This window comes from Ahaetulla prasina, chromosome 11 (genome assembly GCF_028640845.1).
Source record: "Ahaetulla prasina isolate Xishuangbanna chromosome 11, ASM2864084v1, whole genome shotgun sequence".
Classification (NCBI taxonomy): Eukaryota; Metazoa; Chordata; class Lepidosauria; order Squamata; family Colubridae; genus Ahaetulla; species Ahaetulla prasina.
Genome location: NC_080549.1, coordinates 4833388 through 4857182, shown reverse-complemented (window position 1 = coordinate 4857182; position 23795 = coordinate 4833388). Strand labels below are relative to the sequence as shown.

At 45.9% G+C, this 23795-nt stretch overlaps 1 protein-coding gene across 5 annotated transcripts in view; it reads right to left on the bottom strand.

The window, feature by feature from the left end:
- MAMLD1 (mastermind like domain containing 1) overlaps positions 1-23795 on the bottom strand; it is a 118478-nt gene that overhangs the window by 23005 nt on the left and 71678 nt on the right. For 4 of the 5 annotated variants that reach the window (XM_058196884.1, XM_058196881.1, XM_058196883.1 and 1 more), the window contains one exon: positions 20679-22283. In XM_058196884.1, the coding sequence (XP_058052867.1) occupies positions 20679-22232 (1554 nt within the window). In that variant the 5' untranslated portion in view covers positions 22233-22283. The remainder of the gene's footprint in view (positions 1-20678; positions 22284-23795) is intronic. The other variant, XM_058196882.1, reaches the window with a different exon arrangement.

Sequence of the window (23795 nt, the reverse complement as noted above, 5' to 3'; positions counted from 1 at the left end):
ATTTCTTAGTCAAAGTGAAGGTTATCTCTATCTGAAGCCAGAGGGAGGTCGGCTTCACACAAGAGAGGAAGTGTCACCACCACAATGAGAAACAGCACAACGCTTTGGCTGCGGCATGAGTGAAAGGAACTTCTGTCCCTTAGCAATTTGATGGAACTAAAAAAAATCCAGGGATCTGTCCCACTCCTACTGAATTTTTGAGGAAATACAAAATACCCTGCCACCAAAGTTTACATAAATTATTTCATATCAACACGGAATTCCGCATCTCGTCTTCTTCACCTCTTCTTCTTTCTCTGCCACGCTCAGGGACAGACAGATGTCCCAACTGACGCCAATAATGTCCACAACAGGAGGCGGGCCATCTGGTGTCACCTAAGTATTTTGGAACTCAGCCAGGAAAATAACTTTGTCTCATTGTCCATGCTGGCTGAAAAGGAGTTGAGGCAGGGGTGAAATCCAGCAGGTTCTGGAGAACCGGTAGCGGAAATTTTGAGCAGTTCGGAGAACTGGCAAATACCACCTCTGGCTGGTCCCAGAGTGGGGTGGGAATGGAGATTTTATAATATTCTTCCCCCAGGAGTGGGGAGGGAATGGAGATTTTGCAGTATCCTTCCCCTGCCATGCCCACTAAGCCATACCATGCCCATCAAGACACGGCCACAGAATCAAGAGTTGTCAGAGAAGCAGGGGGTTGGACTAGAAGACCTCCAAGGTCCCTTCCAACTCTGTTATTATGTTATGTTATGTTAAGCACCACAAACTTCAGGAGCTGGGAAAAGTGTGCCTATTTCCTTTAGAGGTGGTTGTTGTTGTTGTTGTTTAGCTTTGGCAATGTGTTGTTGTTTTGGTGGGGAAACAGGCGAAGACAGGAGGACAGAACAGATGGTCTTGGAAAGGCTTGGGAGACCGAGAATAGTCAAGGACTGAACGCTGAGCTGCCAGCCAACGACGCCCAACTTGGCTTCTCGGCCCAAAGCCCTCCATGGCCGTAACGCCGCCTGGTGCCTCTTCCTTTCGCCGTCTGGTGCCCGACTGGGGTTTCAGGAAGACCGCCGTCTGCCAGCTCACTTTGTCTCCCGAGACAGAACTCTTTCTTCCCAGTTGTGATTGTTAGCCGGAGGAAAAACACACAGAGCGCCGATTGTATTCTCGCCTGTCTCCTGAGCAAAAAAAAAAAACCAAACCCACAGCCGAGCGGAGGCTGCCGCCTTTTGTCTTGCTGGGCCAAGAGTGGACCGAAAACGCCTTCCTGCCTTCTCTTCCGGGCCGCGTGGAAACCAACCAGGTTTCTGATCTCTCTGGAGGCAGCGGTCTATTTTCCGCAAAGAACGCCGGAGAAAGATAAGCCGCTCGCTGCTCCTGACATCTTTGGGCCCAGCCTCTTGGTCTGAAAATATAGGGAAACATCTCCGCCCTGCCTGAACTTCGATCATCTCCTTCCCTGTTTTGTTTTCAAAGCTGGCGGAGAGAAAAGGATGAAAGGAAGGAAGTAGCTACGGAGTCGAGAAGCAACCTGGGTCTGACTGAACAGGGGGTGGGGGGATAACCAGGCAAGAAAACAGGCAGAAGATCTGGAGAGCCTCACTCACTTTTTCCTAGAAGGAGAGAGTGGTTCGTTGCATGCAAAGAGTCTTTCTTCACCTAAGGCCGTGATGGCATGCAGAGCCATATGTGCGGCACAGGAGTGCTGCCCTAGCTCAGCTCCAGCGCACATGCGCACACTGGCCAGATGATTTTCAAGCCTTCTGGGCCAACCAGAAGTCAGAAAACAGGGCGTTTCTGGCCTCCAGAGGGCCTCTGGGGGGTGGGAAAGGCCGTTTTTGCCCTCCCCAGGTCCCAAGAAAGCCTATGGAGCCTGGGGAGGGCAAAAAATGGGCCTACTGGGCCCCACCAGTAACCTTTTTGCTATCGTGTGTCAAAAGGAAGGGAACGCAAGGCGGCCGGCCGTGTGCATATGCACAGGGGAACGGGCGCTGGGGGACATTGAATGGGTGTAGGCATGTGCGCAACCTCCCCATGCTCCCCCTGCTTTTGGCAAGCAAAGGCAAAAATGTTAGCCACCACTGTCCTAGACTAAGTCCCTCCTTTCTGGGAACTCTTGACCACTCAAGGTCAAGAGAAGCCAAGGCCTTGGAAACGTTGAAGGTCCCTTATCAGCCCTGCACTGTCCACACAAATCATTGAGAGCCACAGCTGGCCAGAACAGATGAGGCTGGCTCAGATCAATTAAGATACCGAGTCAGGTGTCTGCACCAGTTGGGAGTAGAGGTTGAAGTTGCAAGTTTGGTTCCTCTGGTGCGTCTTTATGAACAGAGATTGTGTATTTGGGTGTGTGTCAGTTTTGCAATATTTCTGTGCTTCTGTATTTATCTGCCTCCAGAAATTGTAAATACTCCAACAGTTTTTAAGAAGAGATTGGATAACCATTTGTCTGAAATGCTATAGGGTCTCCTGCCTAAGCAGGGGGTTGGACTAGAAGACCTCCAAGGTCCCTTCCAACTCTTCTCTTCTCTTCTCTTCCCCTCCCCTCCCCGCGTGTATATCTATATGTCTGTTTTTGCTTGTTTTGCAATATTGCCATGTGCGCGTGTTTCTTTGTTGTTCAATATTTTTGTTGTGTGCATCTAAACCTATATCTGTTCTTTGGTTTGTTTTGCAATATTTCTGTGTCTCTGTATATCTTTCTCTCTGTGTGTGTTTTGTGCTTGTTTGTTTAGCAGCATTTCTGACCTGCCTCAATCCAAGTGATGTCTAGGTAGGGCATGACAAGATCAAAAACATGAAATAAGCAATACGGCCCAAGGCAAAGGGGCCATAGACAAGGGCCACACTTAGCTAAAATAGGTCGGCATGTTTTAGTTTGACGGGGTGGATGGGTGGGGGAAACCCCTATATTTGATTTAAAAAACACAACCCACCCACCTGAAATCAATTAAAGGCAGAGGTAATATTTCCCCTCTGTGTAATTTAAGCGCCCCCCCCCCCCCCGTCCTGTTAAAACTGGGATTTATTGGTGGCTTCTCAGAGCTTTTTGAGGCCTCCTCAGAGAACTGTCTGAGGATATACAGAATATATCCTAGTCGACGCAGTCCATAAAAGGGGTATAAAACCCGACATACTTTAGCTGACCAGTCCTGCTCACTTCGATGAAAATCAATAAACCTCAGCACGCACAAATTCCGCACAAAATAGGGCAGTAAATCTCCAAATAAAACAGACATTAAACCCACTGAATTGATCAACGGGGGCCATTGTTTTCCGAACAAAAGGACTTTGCAGACTTTCTGAGCCGCGCCTCTCCCCCTCTCCTTCCATTCAAAAGGTAAAAATGAGTTTTCTACTTTAGCACTCTCATATTTTTTTTGCTCGGGGCAATTTCTCTGCCACAAAGATTGCCATAGACTCCTGAGTAGAGAAGTTATCGATAACTCCTCCACCCCGCCAAGAGGAGAGGAGGATGAATGAAAAGCCAAAAGGATGCTGTTACCCTCGAATCAAGGAGAGAAGCAAACTTAGAACTAAGGAGAAATTTCCTGACAGTGAGAACAATTATAAATCAGTGGCGCAACTTTCCTCCAGAAGTTGTGGGTGCTCCAACACTGGAAGCTTTTAAGAAGAAATTGGATAACCATTTGTCTGAAGTGGTGTAGGGTTTCTTGCCTAAGCAGGGGGTTGGGCTAGAAGACCTCCAAGGTCCCTTCCAACTCTGTTATTCTATTCAAATGCAAATATCTTTATGAGGACCCTGAGCTAAACTCTTGTCCCCAGTGTTGGGCTTTGGATTCCTGAGTCACAATCCCCCTCTAGTTCTCAGCTGCAGGAATAAATCTAATTTTCAAGGCAATCGCCAGTTTGTGGGGAAGGCGGGGGGATGACAGAAAAAAATAAAATAAATGCCCTGGTAGATATACTTGCTCATGGCAGACTTTGGAAGTAAAAATCTGCAGAAGGTGACCTCCGAAGTAATTCCCCCCCCCCCCGTTCTGATCTTCCTGGTTAAGGAGGAGCCCCAGTTTGCCAAAACGCCAAAGCAGAAAAATAAGCAGAAACAGTTGAATTCGGGCTCTAAATGAGCTTGGGGGGAATTCTAAAGAATTTTGTGTGTGTGTGTATTCTATTCTCTCTCTCTGTGTGTGTATGTGTGTAATTTTATTCATAAACATTTTTGAATACAGTGTATTGTCAGGGTGTACCATTTACAAGAAGAAGAAGAAAAAAGGCCAAACAGAAAATAGTAATAAATATTAACACGTGAACTAATAACAGTAATAACAACAACGCATGTACTGAGAATAATAATAATAATAATAATAATAATAATAATAATAATAATAATAATAATAATAATAATATAACCAAATAATTTTAACTTAGTTTCTTTTTATATTGGGTTATTTACATTTTTTGTTAATTATGATGATTGCAGCTATAAACCTTCTCTATTGTTAATAAAAACATTTCGTAGTCTTTCTTCCTCTAATTTCTACCTCTTGTCTCTAACCACTCATAAAATCTATTCCCTATCAAATAATCTTCTGTGTCTTCTTTATCTTTTATTTTTTTAAAGTTAGCCTGTCCATTTCAGCACAGTCTAAAATTTTTCGAATTAGTTCCTCATCTGGCGGGGTGTTCTCATTTTTCCAGTATTTAGCACATGTAATCCTTGCTGCTCTCAATATATGTAAAACTATATATGTGGGCCCTTTATCAAAACTCTCCCGTGTTATGCCCAACAAATATATATCTGATTTCGGATCTATATTCTGTTTAGGTATCTTTTCTAACCAGCTGCATATTTTCTCCCAATATTTTCTCGGTTTGGTACACGTCCACCACATATGATAGTAAGTACCTGGGATCTGATTGCATAGCTATTTCTGAATTAGTGTGAGATAACAGACACTGGGATATCCTACTTAGGGGAAACGAGAGAAGACCAGCTGTCCATTAATATGCAATTATCCCGGGAATGTTTTCATATCTGAACACCCTCAGCCAGTGGTGAAAACTCAACTGGTTTATTACCGGTTTGGCGGCTGCGGATGTGCAGTGCACACCACGCACCAAATGCGACCAAATAGATTGTAAAAAAATGCTTTTAAAAATAAAAAAAAAGGCTCTGATGATGGCGCAGCTCAGCTGTGATTGTCAGAGCCTTTTCTTTTTTTACTTTTAAAAGCATTTTTTACAACCTATTCCTACCGTTCGGGTGGGAAAAGTGAGAGAGCCGGAAAGAAGCGGCAAGCGGGCAAGCGGGCGATTGGATGGGCATGGGGGGGGGGCACAGGGATTTTTGCTACCGGTTCTCCGAACTACCTGCCGCCATCGCTACCGGATCGGTTGATCCGGTCCGAACCGGGAGCATTTCACTCCTGCCCTCAGCCACTCAAAAGCATTTGCAGACTGGAAGGAATACCGAAAATGCATTTATTTATTTTACCGGAGAAGGGGAGGGGGGAATAGCAAAAAGCCAACATTGCTTGGAAGGACATCAAAAAGACGAAGTGTTTTGCTACTTGGGAAAATACCGTACTTTGCAGCAAAGTTTAACTCCCAAGAGCTGGTTCGTTGATCTTCCTTTTGATTGGATATTATTATTTAAGAAAAAAAATGCTGGAGGTGTAACCCGAAGAGAGATTCAAACGTGGTGGGGTTTTTTTTCTTCATGCTCTCGATTTTAGCAATACACACTTTAAGCAGAGTGCTTGTTCTTTCTTTCTTTCTTTTCTTTCTTTCTTTCTTTCTTTTCCTTCCTTCCCTCCTTCCTTCCTTCCTTCCTTCCTCTCAATCTCTCTCTCTTTCTTTCTTTCCCCAAGACTGAATACAAGGCTGTTTATTCACGGGGGCTCTGCTTCCCCCCCCACCCCTTCGTATTAGCAGTCAAACTGTGAATCATCTGTTTCCAGAGCTGCAGATGTAGAAGAAACTCAGTGCAGGGGATTCAGACTTCGCTCCCCATTCAGAGAAACAATGCCAGTTCCTGCTCACAAATGTGGCTTTGTGTTTTCCCCCACCCACACATGAAAATTTCTCCAAAATGCCCAGACAAAGAGAGACACAGAGAGACAGAGAAAAAACTCAGTTCACTTTCCTCAGAAAGTTATTTCAAGATGCTACCCTGGAAAACGGAACATCCTAGCAAGTTATTTGGTTTTTGAAATATATATATATATATATATATATATATATATATATTAGCTTGCAATGTGTTCTCCACGCCATGCCCAACTAAGGTTGCAAGAAACAAAACTGTAACACACACATGTGTGCGCGCACACACACACACACACACAAATGCCTCCCTCCTCCTCTCCCCCACCTCGATTATTATTGTTTCTGTTTTTCCGCTCCATCATTACACAACTCGGAAATGGAGCCTTGATCTTAAGCCTAGCTAATGCTTCCTGGGATTTGATGCCTGATCCAAGGTTGCAACCCAATTCATACAATAAAAGCCGTCATCAGGACAGTTGTAAACTGTTGTTGTTGTTGTTAGTTTGTGGCAGAGAGAATCCTGCCAGGGGAAGTCAGTTGATAACTAACGGCAGTATGGTGAGGCACGTGAAGGAGGGCACCGAACGAGCAGTGTGTGTGTGTGTGTGTAGTTGTCAAAGGGGGGGAGGAGAAACCCCTCTTGGCCCTGATGAATATATGATGGAAGGAAAAAAACAGGAGGACATCTGGTTAATCAGCATTAGAAAAGGAGGCGCATTCACTTTTGGGGCTAAGCGCTTTCTTGGAAAGGAAAATCCAAAATTCCCATCCAGCGATGCTAACCGAAGCAGGAATTTGCAGCACAGGCCTAAGAAACCTTTGAAGCCACCTGAAGTACAGGTAGATGTCGACTTTAACGATTGTTACCAACCTGCCTTCCATTAAGGACCTGTATACTGCACGAATCAAAAAGAGCGCTGTGAAAATATTTACAGACCCCTCGCATCCTGGACATAAACTGTTTCAACTCCTACCCTCAAAACGACGCTATAGAGCACTGCAGAACAACTAGACACAAGGACAGTTTTCTCCCTGAATGCCATCACTCTGCTAAACAAATAATTCCCACAACACTGTCAAACAATTTACTAAGATTGTATTACTATTCTTCTTCTCTTCTTACTAGTATCTATCTCTTCCCACTTATTACTTTAACCATGTTGCTTGATCTTTCAATTATATTGTTTTTATTTGTTTCCTAGTATATTTTGATAACTTGACTATATACCTAAGTGTTGTATCTTTTTATTCTTGATGAATGTATTTTATCCTCCTTATGTACACTGAGAGCAAATACACCTAAGACAAATTCCTTGTGCGTCCAATCACACTTGACTAATAAAGATTTCAATTCAATTCAATTCAATTCAATTCAATTCAATTCTATTCTATTCTATTCTATTCTATTCTATTCTATTCTATTCTATTCTATTCTATTCTATTCTATTCTATTCTATTCTATTCTATTCCATTCCATTCCATTCCATTCTCTATTTATTCCAATTTCTATTCTATTCTATTCTATTCTATTCTATTCTATTCTATTCTATTCTATTCTATTCTATTCTATTCTATTCTATTCTATTCTTTTTTTTTTTTTGCATTTATATCCCACCCTTCTCCGAAGACTCAGGGCGGCTTACACTATGTTAGCTATTCTATTCTATTCTATTCTATTCTATTCTATTCTATTCTATTCTATTCTATTCTATTCTATTCTATTCTATTCTTTATTCCAATTTCTCTTCCCTTCCCTTCCCTTCCCTTCCCTTCCCTTCCCTTCCCTTCCCTTCTCTTCTCTCTTCTCTTCTTCACAAACTATTTTCTCTTCTTCAATCACCATAGGCCTTTCAAACACCTTCCCGCTCAACAGAATGGAGCCCAGTTTTCCTACAACTGGAAACATATCCTGCCCCAATCGATACCTGTCAATGTTTAACACTCGACAGTGATGAAGAGAGATTAGATCAGATCCCATCTCCTCATTGTCCCAGGCATTTTTGATGAACTGTCTGGCTGGGCTGCAGACAGATGTAAGATAGGAGCGGTTGAGATGAAAACACAGACTGGTCCAAGAAGGGTTAGTTTTTGGAATGCAACCTCCGCCGTCTCTAAAATGAAAAGACACGTAAAGCATGCACCAGCCCATTGTAACCCACATCTCTCTCTCCCCCACCCCTATGGTCCACCCCTCCAGTGGCGGCTCCCCTGGACCTGCTAGAAAATCCCACTTTCTGCCAGATTGTTCTTTCGTCTTCCTGGCTGTTGTCCACATTCTTTTCTCTCTGTGTGTAAATACTTGCCACGTTCCAGGATGAAGAAGAAGACGGAGTGGGAGACAAACAAGGCTAATCGGACTCAAGTTTGCAAAAAGTCCTGCGCAAAAGAGAAAGGGGCCCCGTTGGGAAGACGTGGAGTCTCTGGAAAGACGTGCAGAGAAGAGCAACGAAGATGATCAGGGGATGGGAGGCTAAAACTTACGAAGAACGGTTGCAGGGATTGGGTATGTCTAGTCTAGTGAAAAGAAGAACCAGGGATGACATGATAACAGTGTTCCAATATCTCAGGGGCTGCCACAAGGAAGAGGGAGTCAAGCTATCCTCCAAAGCATCTGAGGGCAGGACAGGAAGCAATGGGTGGAAACTAATCAAGGAGAGAAGCAACCTAGAACTAAGGAGAAATTTCCTGGCAGTGAGAACAATGAATCAGTGGAACAACTTGCATCCAGAAGTTGTGGGTGCTCCAACACCCACAACTTCTAGAGATTTTTAAGAAGAGATTGGATAACTAGTCGTCTGAAATGGTATAGGGCAGGGGTCTCCAAATTTGGCAACTTTAACACTTGTGGACTTTAACTCCCAGAGTTAACTCCCAGTCTTAAAGAATTCTGGGAGCTGAAGTCCACAAGTCTTAAAGTTGCCAAGTTTGGAGACCCCTGGCTGGGTATAGAGTTTCTTGCTTGAGCAGAGGGATTGTAGTAGAAGACCTCCAAGGTCCTTTCCAACTCTGTTATACTGTTATTCTAAAACTCACTGAAGTTAACTCTCTTCTGCTCTTTCAGAAAAGACCAAAAGGAAAGAATGTCCTGAGTTATTCTGATCATGGGTCAAAAGAAGGTCTGGATAACGGATCCTTTTTCCTCATTCAGCATTCATTCAAGGTCCATTAAGGAGGATTTCTCCATCTTGACCTGATCCTTTCTGGGTCCGACAGACTACAACTTCCATCTCTTTCAAGCTGTATAGAGGCCATCTAGAGAGCATGATTCTTTGGAAGTTGGACGGTGAATGTAATATTTTAACATTACATTTAGCATTACAGCCAAGAAGGTAGGGAAGTTATCTAGAGCAGGGGGTCTCCAACCTTGGCAACCTTACGCCGTACGGGTCTGCATGGGGAGAAACAGGCTCAAGCTCAATCCCTCCAAGACAGAGTGGCTGTGGATGCCGGCACCTCGGTACAGTCAGCTGAGTCCTCAGCTGACTGTTGGGGGCGAGTCATTGGCCCCGATGGAAGGGGTGCGCAACTTGGGCGTCCTCCTGGATGAACGGCTGTCTTTTGAAGATCACTTGACGGCCGTCTCCAGGAGAGCTTTTTACCAGGTTCGCCTGGTGCGCCAGTTGCGCCCCTTTCTAGACCGGGATGCCCTATGCACGGTCACTCACGCCCTCGTGACGTCTCGCCTGGATTACTGCAATGCTCTCTACATGGGGCTCCCCTTGAAGGGCATCTGGAGGCTGCAGTTAGTTCAGAATGTGGCTGCGGGTTATAGAGGAGCCCTCGTGGCTCCTGTGATGACACCAATCCTGCGCAGGCTGCACTGGCTACCTGTGGCCTTCCGGGTGCGCTTCAAGGTTTTGGTAACCACCTTCAAAGCGCTCCATGGCATAGGGCTGGGTTATTTACGGGACCGCCTACTGCTACCGGATACCTCTCACCGACCCGTGCGCTCTCACAGAGAGGGACTCCTCAGGGTGCCGTCAGCTAGACAGTGTCGTCTGGCGACGCCCAGGGGAAGGGCCTTCTCTGTGGGGGCTCCCACCCTCTGGAACGAACTCCCCCCAGGACTCCGTCAACTTCCGGACCTCCGGACCTTCCGTCGCGAGCTCAAGACACACTTATTCATCTGTGCAGGACTGGCGTAGATTTTAAATTTTATAGGGGTTTTAAATTGGTCTTAATATTTATATTTCTAGTTTTAATAATTTGGGCATTAGAATAAGTTTTTTAATGTTTATTTTAAATTGTATATAAGTGTTTTATATGCCTGTGAACCGCCCTGAGTCCTTCGGGAGATAGGGCGGTATATAAATATGAATAATAAATAAATAAATAAATAAATAAATAAATAAAACCTTAAGACTTGTGGACTTCAATTCCCAGCTTTGCTGGCTGAGGAACTCTGGGAGTTGAAGTCCACAGATCTGAAAGTTGCCAAGGTTGGAGATCCCTGATCTAGAGATCTAAGTCTAGAATTAGAGTTTTGATTCTAAGAAGAGTCTAGAATGTTGGAAGTCAATCCTGCAAACCTACAACCAGCGTGAAAAGACCTTGAAAGACCGAGTCCACCCAACTGAGGACTTGGGTCTTGTATACAACTATACAAAATTGGGGAATCTAGGTTGGAAACTTGGTGGGGAACCAAGGAAGCGTAGGAACAAATACCCCAAAATTACCTACTGCCGTGCCATTTATCCTGCCTCAGAGGGACTGTTTTGAGGATAAGGAGATTAGGAAAACAAGCATTAAGAGAAGGAAGGAGGAGACATACAAACAACGCAGCAGGCGAGAATAAAAGAGGAAGATAGGGTTATGCAATAACGCGCTTCTGATTTATTTAATACTGGGAAAATTCATGGCAATAGAAGGAGCATGATAACCGCTGCTACCTCTGGGTGAGAATGAACGCTAGAAATTGATGGGAGCACTTGGAATATTCATTTTATGTTTCAATGGGGAAACTTTTCCAAGAAAGCAACGGACTCCACAAGAAGCCAAGTCATTGCTCTTTCTTCCTTCTCCACCTTCTCCGGATTTAAATTTAGGTTTGCACCTTTTCCTGCTGGCTTGTGGGGACCTCACATGGCGAAGGATGGCCAGGGATTGAAAGGCGAGGGCCTCTGGAGTTATCAAGAGTACTTAAATGTCTTTAAATTTAAATCTTTAAATTTAAATGTCTTTAAATTTAAACACATTTAAATGTCTTTAAATGTGCCTGATTCATCGCTGGCGACGAATTCCTTGCTCGTCGTCAGAGAGGCCAACCTGTTAAGTGGGAATTACTAAACCACATTCTTGCTTTGTGTGACTCCACTAATCCAGAACGTACACCTGTGAGTGAGCCTCATCGTGTTAGTCTAACACGTGGAATGGGCTCCACCTAGAGAGCTTGTAGGAGAGAACTCATCAAGGAGAGAAGCAACCTAGAAACTAAGGAGAAGTTTCCCAACAGGGAGGACACTGAATCAGCACAATGCCTTGCCTCCAGAAGTTGTGGGCGCTCCATCGCTGGAGGTTTTAAGAAGAAATTGGACAACCGTTTGTCTGGAATGTACAAATGCACACAGTACAAGGCTGTGATGGCGAACCCATGGCACGCCCTAGCTCAGCTCCAGCGCATATGCACACGGGCCAGCTGATTTTCGGGCCCACCGGATGTCGGGAAACGGGCCTCCAGCGGGTGGGGAAGGCTGTTTTTGCCCTCCCCAGGGTCCAAGAAAGCCTCTGGAGTCTGGAAAGGGCAAAGAGAATCTGCTGGGCCCACCAGAAGTCGGAAAATGGGCTGTTTCCAGCCTCCGGGGGGGGCCTCTGGGGGGGTGGGGGAGGCTGTTTTCTCCCTCCGCAGGCTCCAAGAAAGCCTCTGGGGCTTGGGGAGGGTGAAAAACGGGCCTACTGGGCCCACAAGTAACCTTTTTGCTGTCAAGTGTCAAAAGCGGGGGAGTGCGGGAGGGGGGCATTGAATTATGGGTGTGGGCACACGTGTGTGACACACACACATATCTGCGCTCCCCCCCGCCCCGCTTTTAGCACACGACGGCAAAAAGGTTAGCCATCACTGGTATAGTATCTCCTACTTGAACAGTAGGTTGGACTAGAAGATCTCCAGGGTCCCTTCCAACTCTTGTTATTCCGAGCTTCTGCAAACTCACTCTCACAACCTTTGCAAGGGATTTTAGGACTCTAAGAAGGATGTCCTTATTTTTCTGCACATCATATCCTGTATTATGCCATTGTTTTCCCCTCTGAGTTTTTCATCCACTGAAGTGACCAAGCAAATGGGAACGGAAAGAATTCTCCGGATTGTTGTTATTGTTATGGTTTTTTTTAAAAATTGCGATGAGATTTACCGTCTGGAATGAAAGACGCCTCGCCATCCAAGCGTCTCAAAATCACCTTTAGATCAGTCCCTCTTCATGCCAGCAGCCACACCCAACATCCTCAAGACCTTGCAAGAGACCGTTTCAATGGGTGCAATCAACCATGCACCTTCTCAAAAAAACATATAAATATATGCCGAAGTGACATTTTGGCATCAAAGTAGATCAAAGGGAATTGCAAAGCAGGGTTAAGAAAATCAGAACGAGGACTACAAAGATTGAAGCTCTTTCTGTTGTTGCTGCTGTTGTTGTTGTTAATGCATGTTGCATACACCAGGCCAAGCTTCAACTGTGGCCCTCATCGCGATATTTTTGACTTATGGACATCCCTGAAGATCAACATGCAAGAAACCTGCAAATTTTACCTGGTATTTAATATTTAAGAGATTGGATAAGCATTTGTCTAAAGTGGTGTAGGGTTTCCTGCCTAAGCAAAAGGTTGGACTAGAAGACCTCCAAGGTCCCTTCCAACTCTGTTATTCTAACTTGTGCTAGGAATAGATCTGGCCAGGACAATATCCGCAGCCTATAATTCACGGTCTATGACCATTCATCGCAGCCAGTTTGCCACGGGACAAGAGTTACACTAATATCAAAGAAATGGTGGAATAGAACCACTCAAGAAATAATGCAAAAGGAGGGAGGAAATGAAAGGTGCATGACAAACATTAAAATGATTTTTATTGATTTGAAATCGTTAAAATTGAATTGCTCAATTGTCCCGCGGCGAGCTGGCTGTGGTGAGGTAGCCGCGTTCTGTGTAATTCGATGGTAAAAGGTAAAGGTTCCCCTCGCACATACATGCTAGTCATTCCCGACTCTATGGGGCGGTGCTCATCTCCGTTTCAAAGCCGAAGAGCCAGCGCTGTCCGAAGACGTCTCCGTGGTCACGTGGCCGGCATGACTCCACGCCAAAGGCCCACGGAACGCTGTTACCTTCCCACCAAAGGTGGTCCCTATTTTTTCTACCTGCATTTTTTACGTGCTTTCAAACTGCTAGGTTGGCAGAAGCTGGGACAAGTAACGGGAGCCCGTTACACGGCAGCACTAGGGATTTGAACCGCTGAGCTGCTGACCTTTCGATCGACAAGCTCAACGTCCTAGCCCCTGAGCCACCGCTCAGGGTATATAGGGAATATTCAAAGAATTGCTTTTTGTACTTCCAGAATGTCTCAGGCTGTGATGACCCAGGTGTGACACAAAGGCAACACAGCCAGAGAACCCATATGAGTCCCTTTATTATCATCAACTGTGTCCCCAATGTCCCTTTCAACTCTCCGGCCTGGAGAGAGCTCTTCCACCAACCTGTAATAGTCTTTGGCTGGCAATACTTCAGTCCCAACCGTTGCAAGCAGAAAACTTCTAACAAAAAATCCAAAGGCAAGACGAGGTAATGAATCCGGCAGGGCAAGCAAAATAAGGAATTCCACAAGTAAAGTAGTGTTTGTTCCTCACAACCGCCCCTCCCATTTGCCTCTCCTTTTAAACACCAGCAGCAGCTGTGCCTTGTAAAGAAGATTGGGTCCCTTTCCTCCCTCGTAAACCACGCAACCCACGTTGTTCTCTTCTCCGTTCCTCCCTGCGCTGCCTAGGATGAGGAGAGGGTGGGCCTTGGTCTGAACCCCCTCTCCCTTGTCCTACCTCTCCCCTGCTCTGCCCAGCCTGACTTTGCTCTTCCCCAGTTTTTTCCACAGCCAATGGATCCACTCTCTCACTCTCTGTCAGCCGTTGTTCCTCTTCCCCTTCAGATTCAGACTCCGACAGGGGCATGACACAGGCTGTAAAAAGTTATTTCTCCTAATTCTACAGTCTGCCTTTCTGTCCAAAGAGCATCGCCTCTCTACTTCAATGCATTTCGTAAAGTACCACGTTGGAGAAATTTCTTTGATCGGTTTCAAAGACTTTATAAAATGACAGCAGTTAAGGTAAATCCCAGCCTGTGAAGACATTTGATACAACTTCTGAAGAAATTCCTTGCTAGTTAAGGAAATGAATTCATATCACAGGCATTTTTCAGGGTATTTAAGGTACAGGTAAAGCCCTTTTCATCCCAAGCTTGACTCTTAAATCATTTTGTGGACATAACCCTACCGGTTTCTTGCCAATAATAAAACAAACAAACAAATGGTTGAGCTTTCCTGCTCATCGCCCAACCAGGTAAATAACCAGATTTCAATCCTGCTTAACTTTCATGAAAACGAAGCAAAATCAGATCGTTTTGGTGGACTCTCTTGATTAAATCAAGATTTTTCTCTATGAAGTTTGTCAGATTATTCATGAACTGGCAGAGACATGGTAACAAGGTCAGCCAATGAATAGGCATAGCAACTAAATCAGCCAACTGAGAGCTGAGACAAACTGGAGCCAGGGAGTGTCTTAGTCTGCAGCTTCTGAGTCTGTGCAAAGAATTGAAACTGAAACTAAGCAGTTTGTGCGTGGTCTGCTCTGCTGAAATGAAACTAACCATCTTCTGCTGTTGATATTTGTGTGTGTGTGTGTATACACATGGGAGAAAACCCGAATAACCAAAGACCTACATACATATATACATCTATCTATCTATCTATCTATCTATCTATCTATCTATCTATCTATCTATCTATCTATCTATCTATCTATGTAGGTCTTTGGTTATTCGGTTTTCTCCCGCGTAAAATTGGAAGTGTCTTGGCAACGTTTGAGACAAATGAGACTTCGTCGAAACGTTGCCAAGACACTTCCAATTTTACGCGGGAGAAAACCCGAATAACCAAAGACCTACATACAAACACCCGCGAAAACCTCAGAAATAAATAAATAAATAAATATATAAATATATATATATTCTCTTGCATATAAAGAAGTTTATTATTTAATGAATCCTGCTTGAATCAGTTACCTGTGTGTGCTTCTGGATTTGATTTTTGTAAGAAACTCTGATAAAGTTCCCTTAAAAAAAAGCCTCTCTTTTTTCTTAAAAATTAGTAAAAAAACTCATTGGACATATGAATAATTAGATGATTTCTTCTCCCCTGCGATTAATCAATCTTCCTTCTCAAGAAAACAGAACCATCGGAAGAAAAACTTGTTAGCACCACCAGAATGGCGATAATCTACTTATCTCTCTATAGTTTGCTTTAAGGATCTTCCTTGGAATGCCCAGTTTGCGATAAATGTCATTAAAGCTCTTTAAAAGAATCGCCCAGAATCCTTTACTGGCTTGTTATTCAGAGATGGCTTAAGCAACGATATAAAATCCAGAGCAGGCCTGTCATTTATGACATAATTAACGTTATAAGTCTTCCCTAGTGAAGAAAAAAAAAAAACCCACCAGCCAGGCATCTACAAGTTTACTGAACTTATTTGAAAAAATGCAAATATTCTCAGTGCTCGTATTTATCATCACAATAGACTTGAGCTTTTATTGTTCGAAGAAAACATTCCTGCACCTGCACCAGGATAAATAGAAGAAATTGAGAAAAGGAAATGAATGGACTCTTTATTCCCAAACAGAAGGCACCATAAATCCTCCAGCCTTCAGCACCCTTCAGTTTCCCCTTTTTCTCTATAGCAGGGGTGCCCATCCTTTGCAATTTTAATACCTGTGTGGACTTCAACTCCCAGAATTCCCCAGATGGCCAAATGCATTCAGAGGGATATGTCTATGGAGATTCTCCATCATCCAGGTCATCTTGTCTCAAAGGGTGCTCTTTTTTTTTCAAGAGGCAACTGGACTTTCTGTTTTTTTCTCTGAAGAGGTTTCTCTTCTCATCCAAGAAGCTTCCTCGGCTTCTCTCAGAAGCTTCTTCAGCTTCTCTCAGAGCTGAAGAAGCTTCTTGGGTGAGAAGCGAAATGTCTTCAATGAAAAAAAACCCAGAAAGTCCTATCGCCTCTCGGAAAAAAAAAAAAAGGCCCTTTGGGGGTTCAGAGAGATGGTTAAATAAATCATTAATCCCTGACGTTTTGCTCTCACAATGCAGGTAAGTCCTTGACTTACAACCGTGACGGAGCCTGCCCATTGTGGTCACTAAGTCGTGACGGTCACAAAAAGTGCTACACATGATTTTACAAACTTCTTTTGCAGCGGTTGTTAAACGAATCACCACGCTTGTTAAGCAAATACATGGTTGTTTGCGACGGGGCATTTTTGCTGAAAACCGGAAGTAAACCCCAGTTTTTGGTGAAAACGTCATAAAATGGGGTCCCGTGACCAGAGACACTGCCAAAACGGCCGTAAATGTTGCGGAGTGTCCATAATGCAGTCACAAGACCGTGTGGTAGGGTGTATCAGAACATCGGAACCGGGTTCTAAGTCCCTTTTGTCCGTTGTAACTCCTGTTGTTAAGCGATTGGTCATATGTCAAGGAAGAGACTGGACAGCCACTTGTCTCAAAATGTATTGGGTCTCCTGCAGGGTGTTGGACTACAAGACCTCCAAGATCCCTTCCAGCTGACAAGTTTATATCTTTAACAGATTAACAAAGTTGGAAGGGACCTTGTAGGTCATCTAGTCCAACCCCCCATCCAAGCAGGAGACCCTACACCATTTCTGACCGATGGCAGCCCAGTCTCTTCTTGAAAGCTTCCAGGGATGAAGCTCCCACAACTTCTGAAGGCAACTTCTGTTCCATCGGTTGATTGTTCTCATTGTCAGAAAACTCCTCCTTATTTCTAGGTTGAATGTCTCCTTGTTCAGTTTCCATCCACTATTCCTTGTCTGGCCTTCGGGTGCCTTGGAAAATAGCTTGACCCCTCATCTCTGTGGCAGTCCCTCAAATATTGGAAGACCGCTATCATGTTGCTATCAAGCCAGATTCTCCCGGATCTCCTTTATCTCAACTCAACGAGAAGACTGCTATCCTGTCTCCCCTGGTCCTTCTCTTCACTAGCTCTATTCTGATTCATTGCAATGTAGGCATTTGCCCTACACCCAACACTCAAGTCCTCCTCACAATCCTTTCCCCCAGCAGTTGGCTCTCCGCTCTAATCATTTGCTTGCCAGGAAAGTCCCAGGAGTGAACTCGCCTCGGGCGATCCTTTGCTTTATTATCGAGGGTGTAACCGGATCCCTACAGAAAGGAGGATCATGGCAGAAACGGGCAGAAACAGCTCAGCAGCTGCTCGTTCCCACTCCAGTTGGCTTCTGCAACTACAGCTGGCAGGCCAGTGAGTACCCACACTGTTGTGGGCCCAACAGCCAGCTTTTAATCTCAGGATACACAATCGTCCCTGTAGGTTGGCACCCTACACCCTTCATGGAAACCCAGGCTGAATATTTTCCTAGGACCTCGCCCCTAACAACAGCTGGATTCACATAGCACTAAGCTAACGGATGGTTGCTTTGATTTAGCCCTCTACATAGATCCAGCTATAATGGTACTTTCAGTAAACCCCGGTTAAACTTAATGATGGCATGAAATTAGGATACTGTCTTAAATCAATATTCCTACTTCTGGCCCTATCGGTCCAACTTCTGTTTATTTTTTTTCATTTATGTAGCTAACTGCAATTCTGGGTGGAGAGCATTAAAACTTCAAAGCCAATAGAAACATCCTTCCACGAAAGATGACCAGATAATGACAATGACTTTAATTAAATCTTTAATTCTGAGGATTGAAACCATCTTTCTTTCTTCAGCCCGGCCGCACCTGGGAGCAAACAGATCCCAGGACTGAGTTCTCCCTTGAGGGAAAAAACTGATCCAGGCTCAAATTGTCATATTTTGGATTCCTTATAGGGAGATCCAACTCTATGGAGAAGGCTGTAATGCTGGGAAAAGTGGACGGAAGGAGGAGGAAGAAGGTGTAGTGATGATGGTTGTGTTACTCTAAGATTTGAAGGACCAGATGGGGATAGATAATCACAGAGAAAATCCATCTATGTGGCTGCTAAGAGTCAACACTGACTTCATGTCATAGTATCCATCCATCCATCATCCTACCCTACCCTACCCTATATCCCATCCCATCCTATGCCACCCCTCCACCCACTCATCCACCCATCCTATCCCATCCACCCATCCATCCATCCCCATCCATTCACCCATTCATCCACCCACCCACCCATCAATCCATTCATCCATCCATCCCCCATCTATCCTATCCTATCCCATCCCATTAATATCCCATCCATCCTATCCCACTCACTCACTCACCCACCCACCCACTCATCCATCCATCCATCCACTCACCCATCCACCCACCCATCCTATCCCATCCACCCACCCATCTACCAATATATTCATCCATCCATCCTATCCTATTCAGACTATTTACTGAATCTGCACTACTATTAATCGTTTCATAGTTCCCATCACCAATCTCTTTCCACTTATGACTGTATGACTATAACTTGTTGCTGGCAATCCTTATGATTTATATTGATATATTGATCATCAATTGTGTTGTAAATGTTGTACCTTGATGAACGTATCTTTTCTTTTATGTACACTGAGAGCATATGCACCAAGACAAATTCCTTGTGTGTCCAATCACACTTGGCCAATAAAATTCTATTCTATCCACTCATCCATCCATCCTATCCTATCCTATCCTATCCTATCCTATCCTATCCTATCCTATCCTATCCTATCCTATCCTATCCTATCCCATCCACCCACCCACCCATCTACCAATATATTCATCCACCCATCCATCCCCACCCATCCATCCATCTATCCCATCCCTCCATCCATCCCTCCATCCCTCCATCTATCCCATCCATCCATCCATCTACTCATCCATTCATATATCCACTCATCCATCCATCCATCCATCCATCCATCGCAAGCCCATCAAGCTAAGGTACTACATAGTTCTGGGACCGCCAGAATCACTGACAACCAAGAGGATGTGCTGGCTGACTTCAGACTCTTAAGTTCCCTTAACAGGTGATATTGGCCAGCTGCCTTTCTCTCTCCTCCAAAGCAAAACTTACAACTCTAAAAAGAAATTCTCTCTGATTTGGGCCAAGCTGGGAAAAAAAAGTTGGCTCAAAGTCTTTTTTTTTTTTTTTAAAGCTAACCGCTTTTCCCAAACGAAGATGAGACAGTAACTTAAGTCTTCCTTCTAGGTAAATACAACCTACGCAAGTTTACTGAGGAAGCCCAGTTTTTCTCCGACACAAAGAGTTTTCACAGAGAGCCCAAACAACTTAATTGACCAACCTCAGAATTAAAATCCAAAAACGGCCACAGAGAAGTTCAGCCGAGGCTTTAAAGCTAGCAACCAAGCCAGGATCTGCTCTTCAGTCTATTGCAATGAAGACCCCCAAGAAGATGCAAATTCCTGCTCTTCCAGCAAACATCCCCACCAAAAAGAACTTGGAGCCAAGCAGGACTGTTGGTCAAGGAACGAGGGTCAAAAACGTCAAACTTACAACACACACGTGCAAAGTTTGCCAGAAGTCTTGGCGCTTCAGCTTATGCCCCCTTCGTGAAAGAGATCGGAGAAGAGTGGTGCGGTGGCCTAGAGGTGGAACTCTCGCCTCACAATCAGGAGGCGGTGAGTTTGATCCTAGGTAGAGGCAGATATTTCTCTATCTCTGGGCACAATGAGAATATATCTGCTGGATCAAAACTCTGCATTGGTGACAGGAAGGGCATCTGGCCAGTAAACACTTCTCTAACACCATTCAGTTGCCCAGATTCCACCCCACAAGGGATTATGGGGTCGTTAAAAGACGAAGACGAGGATGAAAGAGTAACAGGTAAGGACTGTGGGGATATGGACCAAGGACAAAAGCCGTGTTGTGTCTGCACCCCCCGAGCCGGCCCCCCTGCCAGAAAGTGACTCGGAAAGTGAGGGGGAAGGGCCATCAGGACTTACCTCTGGAGCACCGGCTTCCCTGGCTCAGCTCCAGGAGCCAGAGGCAGGCCAGATGGAGGAGATAACAAGGCCTCCATCCCCTGACTCTTCCCCCCCCCCCCAGGCCATGCCTCCAGACCCGGCTGATGGCAATCAGGCCTGGCTGGACCCTAGGTTTCATAGGCAGGAGAGGCGGGAACAACAGAAGCAGGGGTGGGGCAGGCCTAGGAAGTGCTGAATCACAGAGCCACACCCCACAGAGTATAAAAGCAGTCCTGGCTGCTCTGCTGCTCCGTGACGAGCAAAAATTGAGCTGAACTCTTTGACTCGGAGAAGTGAGCTGAACATTCGGCCTGGACTACTGACTTGGCAACCCCAAGATAAGAGGGAGACTTTGGCAGGCAGCTGCAGATTCCCTGCCAGAACTGATAGCAGCCGTGAACTCAATTACTGGCTCGTTTAGCCAGCTCGCGTGGCTGAGGCCGGGAGGGGACTGAACAAGCCGCTTCTGGGAGCTTACCTGTCGCACCTGTGATGACAACGGGGAGGGCTGGACGTGCCGTTGTTGCATCCGAGACGGTTGCATCAACTGCCGGAGCTGCTGCTGAAGGAACTGGTTGTTGTTGACTTGCTGGGATTGTGGCGAGGTTGCAGCTTGTTGCTGAAGATAGTGCATGAGTGACTGCTGCCCCGTGGTGGAAGCCATCGGCGACATCTTCTGGGGAGGGGTGGTCTCCGAACTGAAATGGGAGAGGGGCTTGGTATTGCTGAAGGAAAACTGGTCTTGGGCAACAGGACCTTCGTTCCCCAACCCCGTTTGGATGTTGTTGGAAGACTGCGTCATGATGACGTTCATGTTCTTGGACTGGGCGGACGGCATGGGTTTGTAGAGGGAACCTGGCATGTTGGCGGGGTTGCCGGTCGGGGTGGGGTTGGTGATCAAGGTGCTTTGAGGGCTGAAAGGTTGTTGGTGCAAAGCCGGGCTAGAAAGCTTCTCCGGTCTGTACGGTGAAGGTCCAGCATTGGGAGGCCCCAAAGGGTTGGGAGAACTCTTAATGCTGTTGGCTGAAATGTTCGGCATGATGGAGTTCGGAGGGCTGAACGACTGCTGATTGAGGACCGGACTGGAGAGCTTCTCTGGCCCAAAAGGTGGAGATAGACCTCCGGGAGGGTTACTGTTGGACGTGATGCTGGAGAGCAGAGGGTTCTGCGGACTCTGAATGTTGCTTCCTGGAAGGCCGTTCGGAGTCATGTTGGAGATCATGACATTTTGAGGACTGAAGGGCTGGTGGTGCGGAGAAGACCCCTGCCGGTAAGGAGGCGAGAGACCTTGAGAAGATATGGTGGGCCAGTTTGGAGTTGGGGGCTTGGAAGTTGGAGCTTGCTTGCTGGCTAAGTGCTTCAACTGCTGGGCATGCCAGTTTGTCCCAGGCATGTGGATGGCCTGATTCTGACCCTTGTTGGGTGTGGCTGAAGAAATGGGCGAAGCGACAGCCTTGTTCTGAGACGGAACCGAGTAGCTGGCTCCAGAAGAAGGCGTCATCTGAGGGGACCCACCGCTTGGGTTGCAACCAGGAGAAAAATCTTTGTTAGGGAGGTGATTGTCCAAGGGGGTAGCCTGCGGAGAAGATTTGGAAGAGTTGTTCATGGCTGAGGGCGGGTGAGCCAGGTTCCCCATGGGCTCTTCAGGTTTGCTCCCTAAGATCTTCTCAAGGTCCAACTCGTTGGGAGAAGGGTCCGGCATCTTGGTCAATTCTTCCAACAAATCTTGAAGCTCCTGGTCCACGGCGTGCATGTTGCTCCCTTTTTCGCCGTAATGGCCCCCGAGGGGCCCTTTCTGCCCAACTTCAGTGTTAGGTGGGACGGAAAATGGAGAGCCAATCCCGCTCCCGTTCATGTGGTTATTTTCAAGGAGCATTCCATGTCCGGGCATCGAGGAAGTCCCGTGATTGGTTGAAAATGGAGAGTTTTGCATATCGGGGCATGAAACAGAATTGGTCCCGGGACCCATGGCAAGAGTGACGTCATCAAGACAAAGTCGCTTGCTCTCGCTCGGGAAGAGGACGTCAGGCATGGTGCCGGAGGCTGGAGACGCGTCATCTGCCACTTTCCTCTTCACGGATCCCTGTAATTGCAAGATAAAAAGGGTTTTATTAAGCGGGCAGGAAACTGTGAACTTTGTACCCCCAATTTATTTATTCATTTATTTATTAATTAAATTTTTATACCGCCCTTCTCCCGAAGGACTCAGGGCAGTTTACAGCCATGATAAAAACAACAACAGGATACACATAAAACCATAATTTAAAAAACTTATTTTACAAATGGCCGAATTAAAACATTTAGAATAAAACCTAAATTTTAAAATGTTAAAACATTGAGACTAATTAAAATCCTATTAAAATCCTGTGCCAGTCCGGCGCGAACAAACAAATAGGTCTTCAGTTCTCGGCGGAAAGTCCGAAGGTCTGGCAGTTGCCGAAGTCCAGGGGGAAGTTCGTTCCAAAGGGTGGGAGCCCCCACAGAGAAGGCCCTCCCCCTGGGGGCCGCCAGCCGACATTGCTTGGCGGACGGCACCCTAAGGAGTCCCTCTCTGTGCGAGCGTACAGGTCGGTGGGAGGCATTCGGTAACAGCAGGCGGTCCTGTAAGTACCCTGGCCCTAAGCCATGGAGCACTTTAAAGGTAGTCACCAACACCTTGAAGTGTTTGCTTAATGGTGAGAGCCGGTCTGGGCTAGTCGTTAAGGCACCAGGGTAGAAGCCAGGAAACCATGAATTCTAGTCCTGGGACATGAAAGCTGGTTGGGTGACTTTAGGCCAATCACCAGGAGGCTGAGAGTTATAGTTCTACCTTAGGCATGAAAGCTAGCTGGGTGACTTTGGGCCAATCACCAAGAGACAGTGAATTATAGTTTCACCTTAGGCATGAAAGGTAGCTGGGTGACTTTGAGCCAGCCCCTCCCTCTCACAACCTACCTCACAGGGCTGCTGTGGAGAAAACAGGAGGAGGAAAGATTATTGCGTTGTATTTGTATTTGGTTAAAAAAACTTCGGTTAACCTGGTTCCAATCTGTTCTCAAACGCTCCCAAGTCAGATCTTCTCAAATGGAACTAGCCTTGACAGCAACCCCAATGTCCCAAAACCAAACCTTGCTTTCACCCAATGGCTAAGCCACAATGTGGCTCCGCATGTTAAGTGTGTTACGCTTTGCCCATCACAAACCACGGTTTAGCACACTGTGGAAACTGAGCTTCCAAAAGTGTGAGAGAGCGTTTTCTCACATCTAATGCGGGTTCGATCTGCCCTCTGTTCTAGACTACTAACAATTCCACCTGGTCAGAGACCCAGGTAGGGTGGGGCTGCTGGGGGTTCTCAGGGGTTTGGGAAAACCTCTAGCTAAGATTCTGTGCAGTTTGGAGAGCCCCCGTATCCCACTCCTGGCTGGCCCTACCCACCGCTCCCAGGAGTCCCACATGGGTTGTTTTGGATACAGGTAAGTGTGGGGCACGCACAGAGGCTCGGGAGAGGGGCCAAAACAGGCCTATCAGAAATTTGGGAGGGCCTCCAGAGCCTGGGGAGGCTGTTTTCACCCTTCCAGAGGCTCAAAGAAAGCCTCCGGAGCCCAGGGAGGGAAAA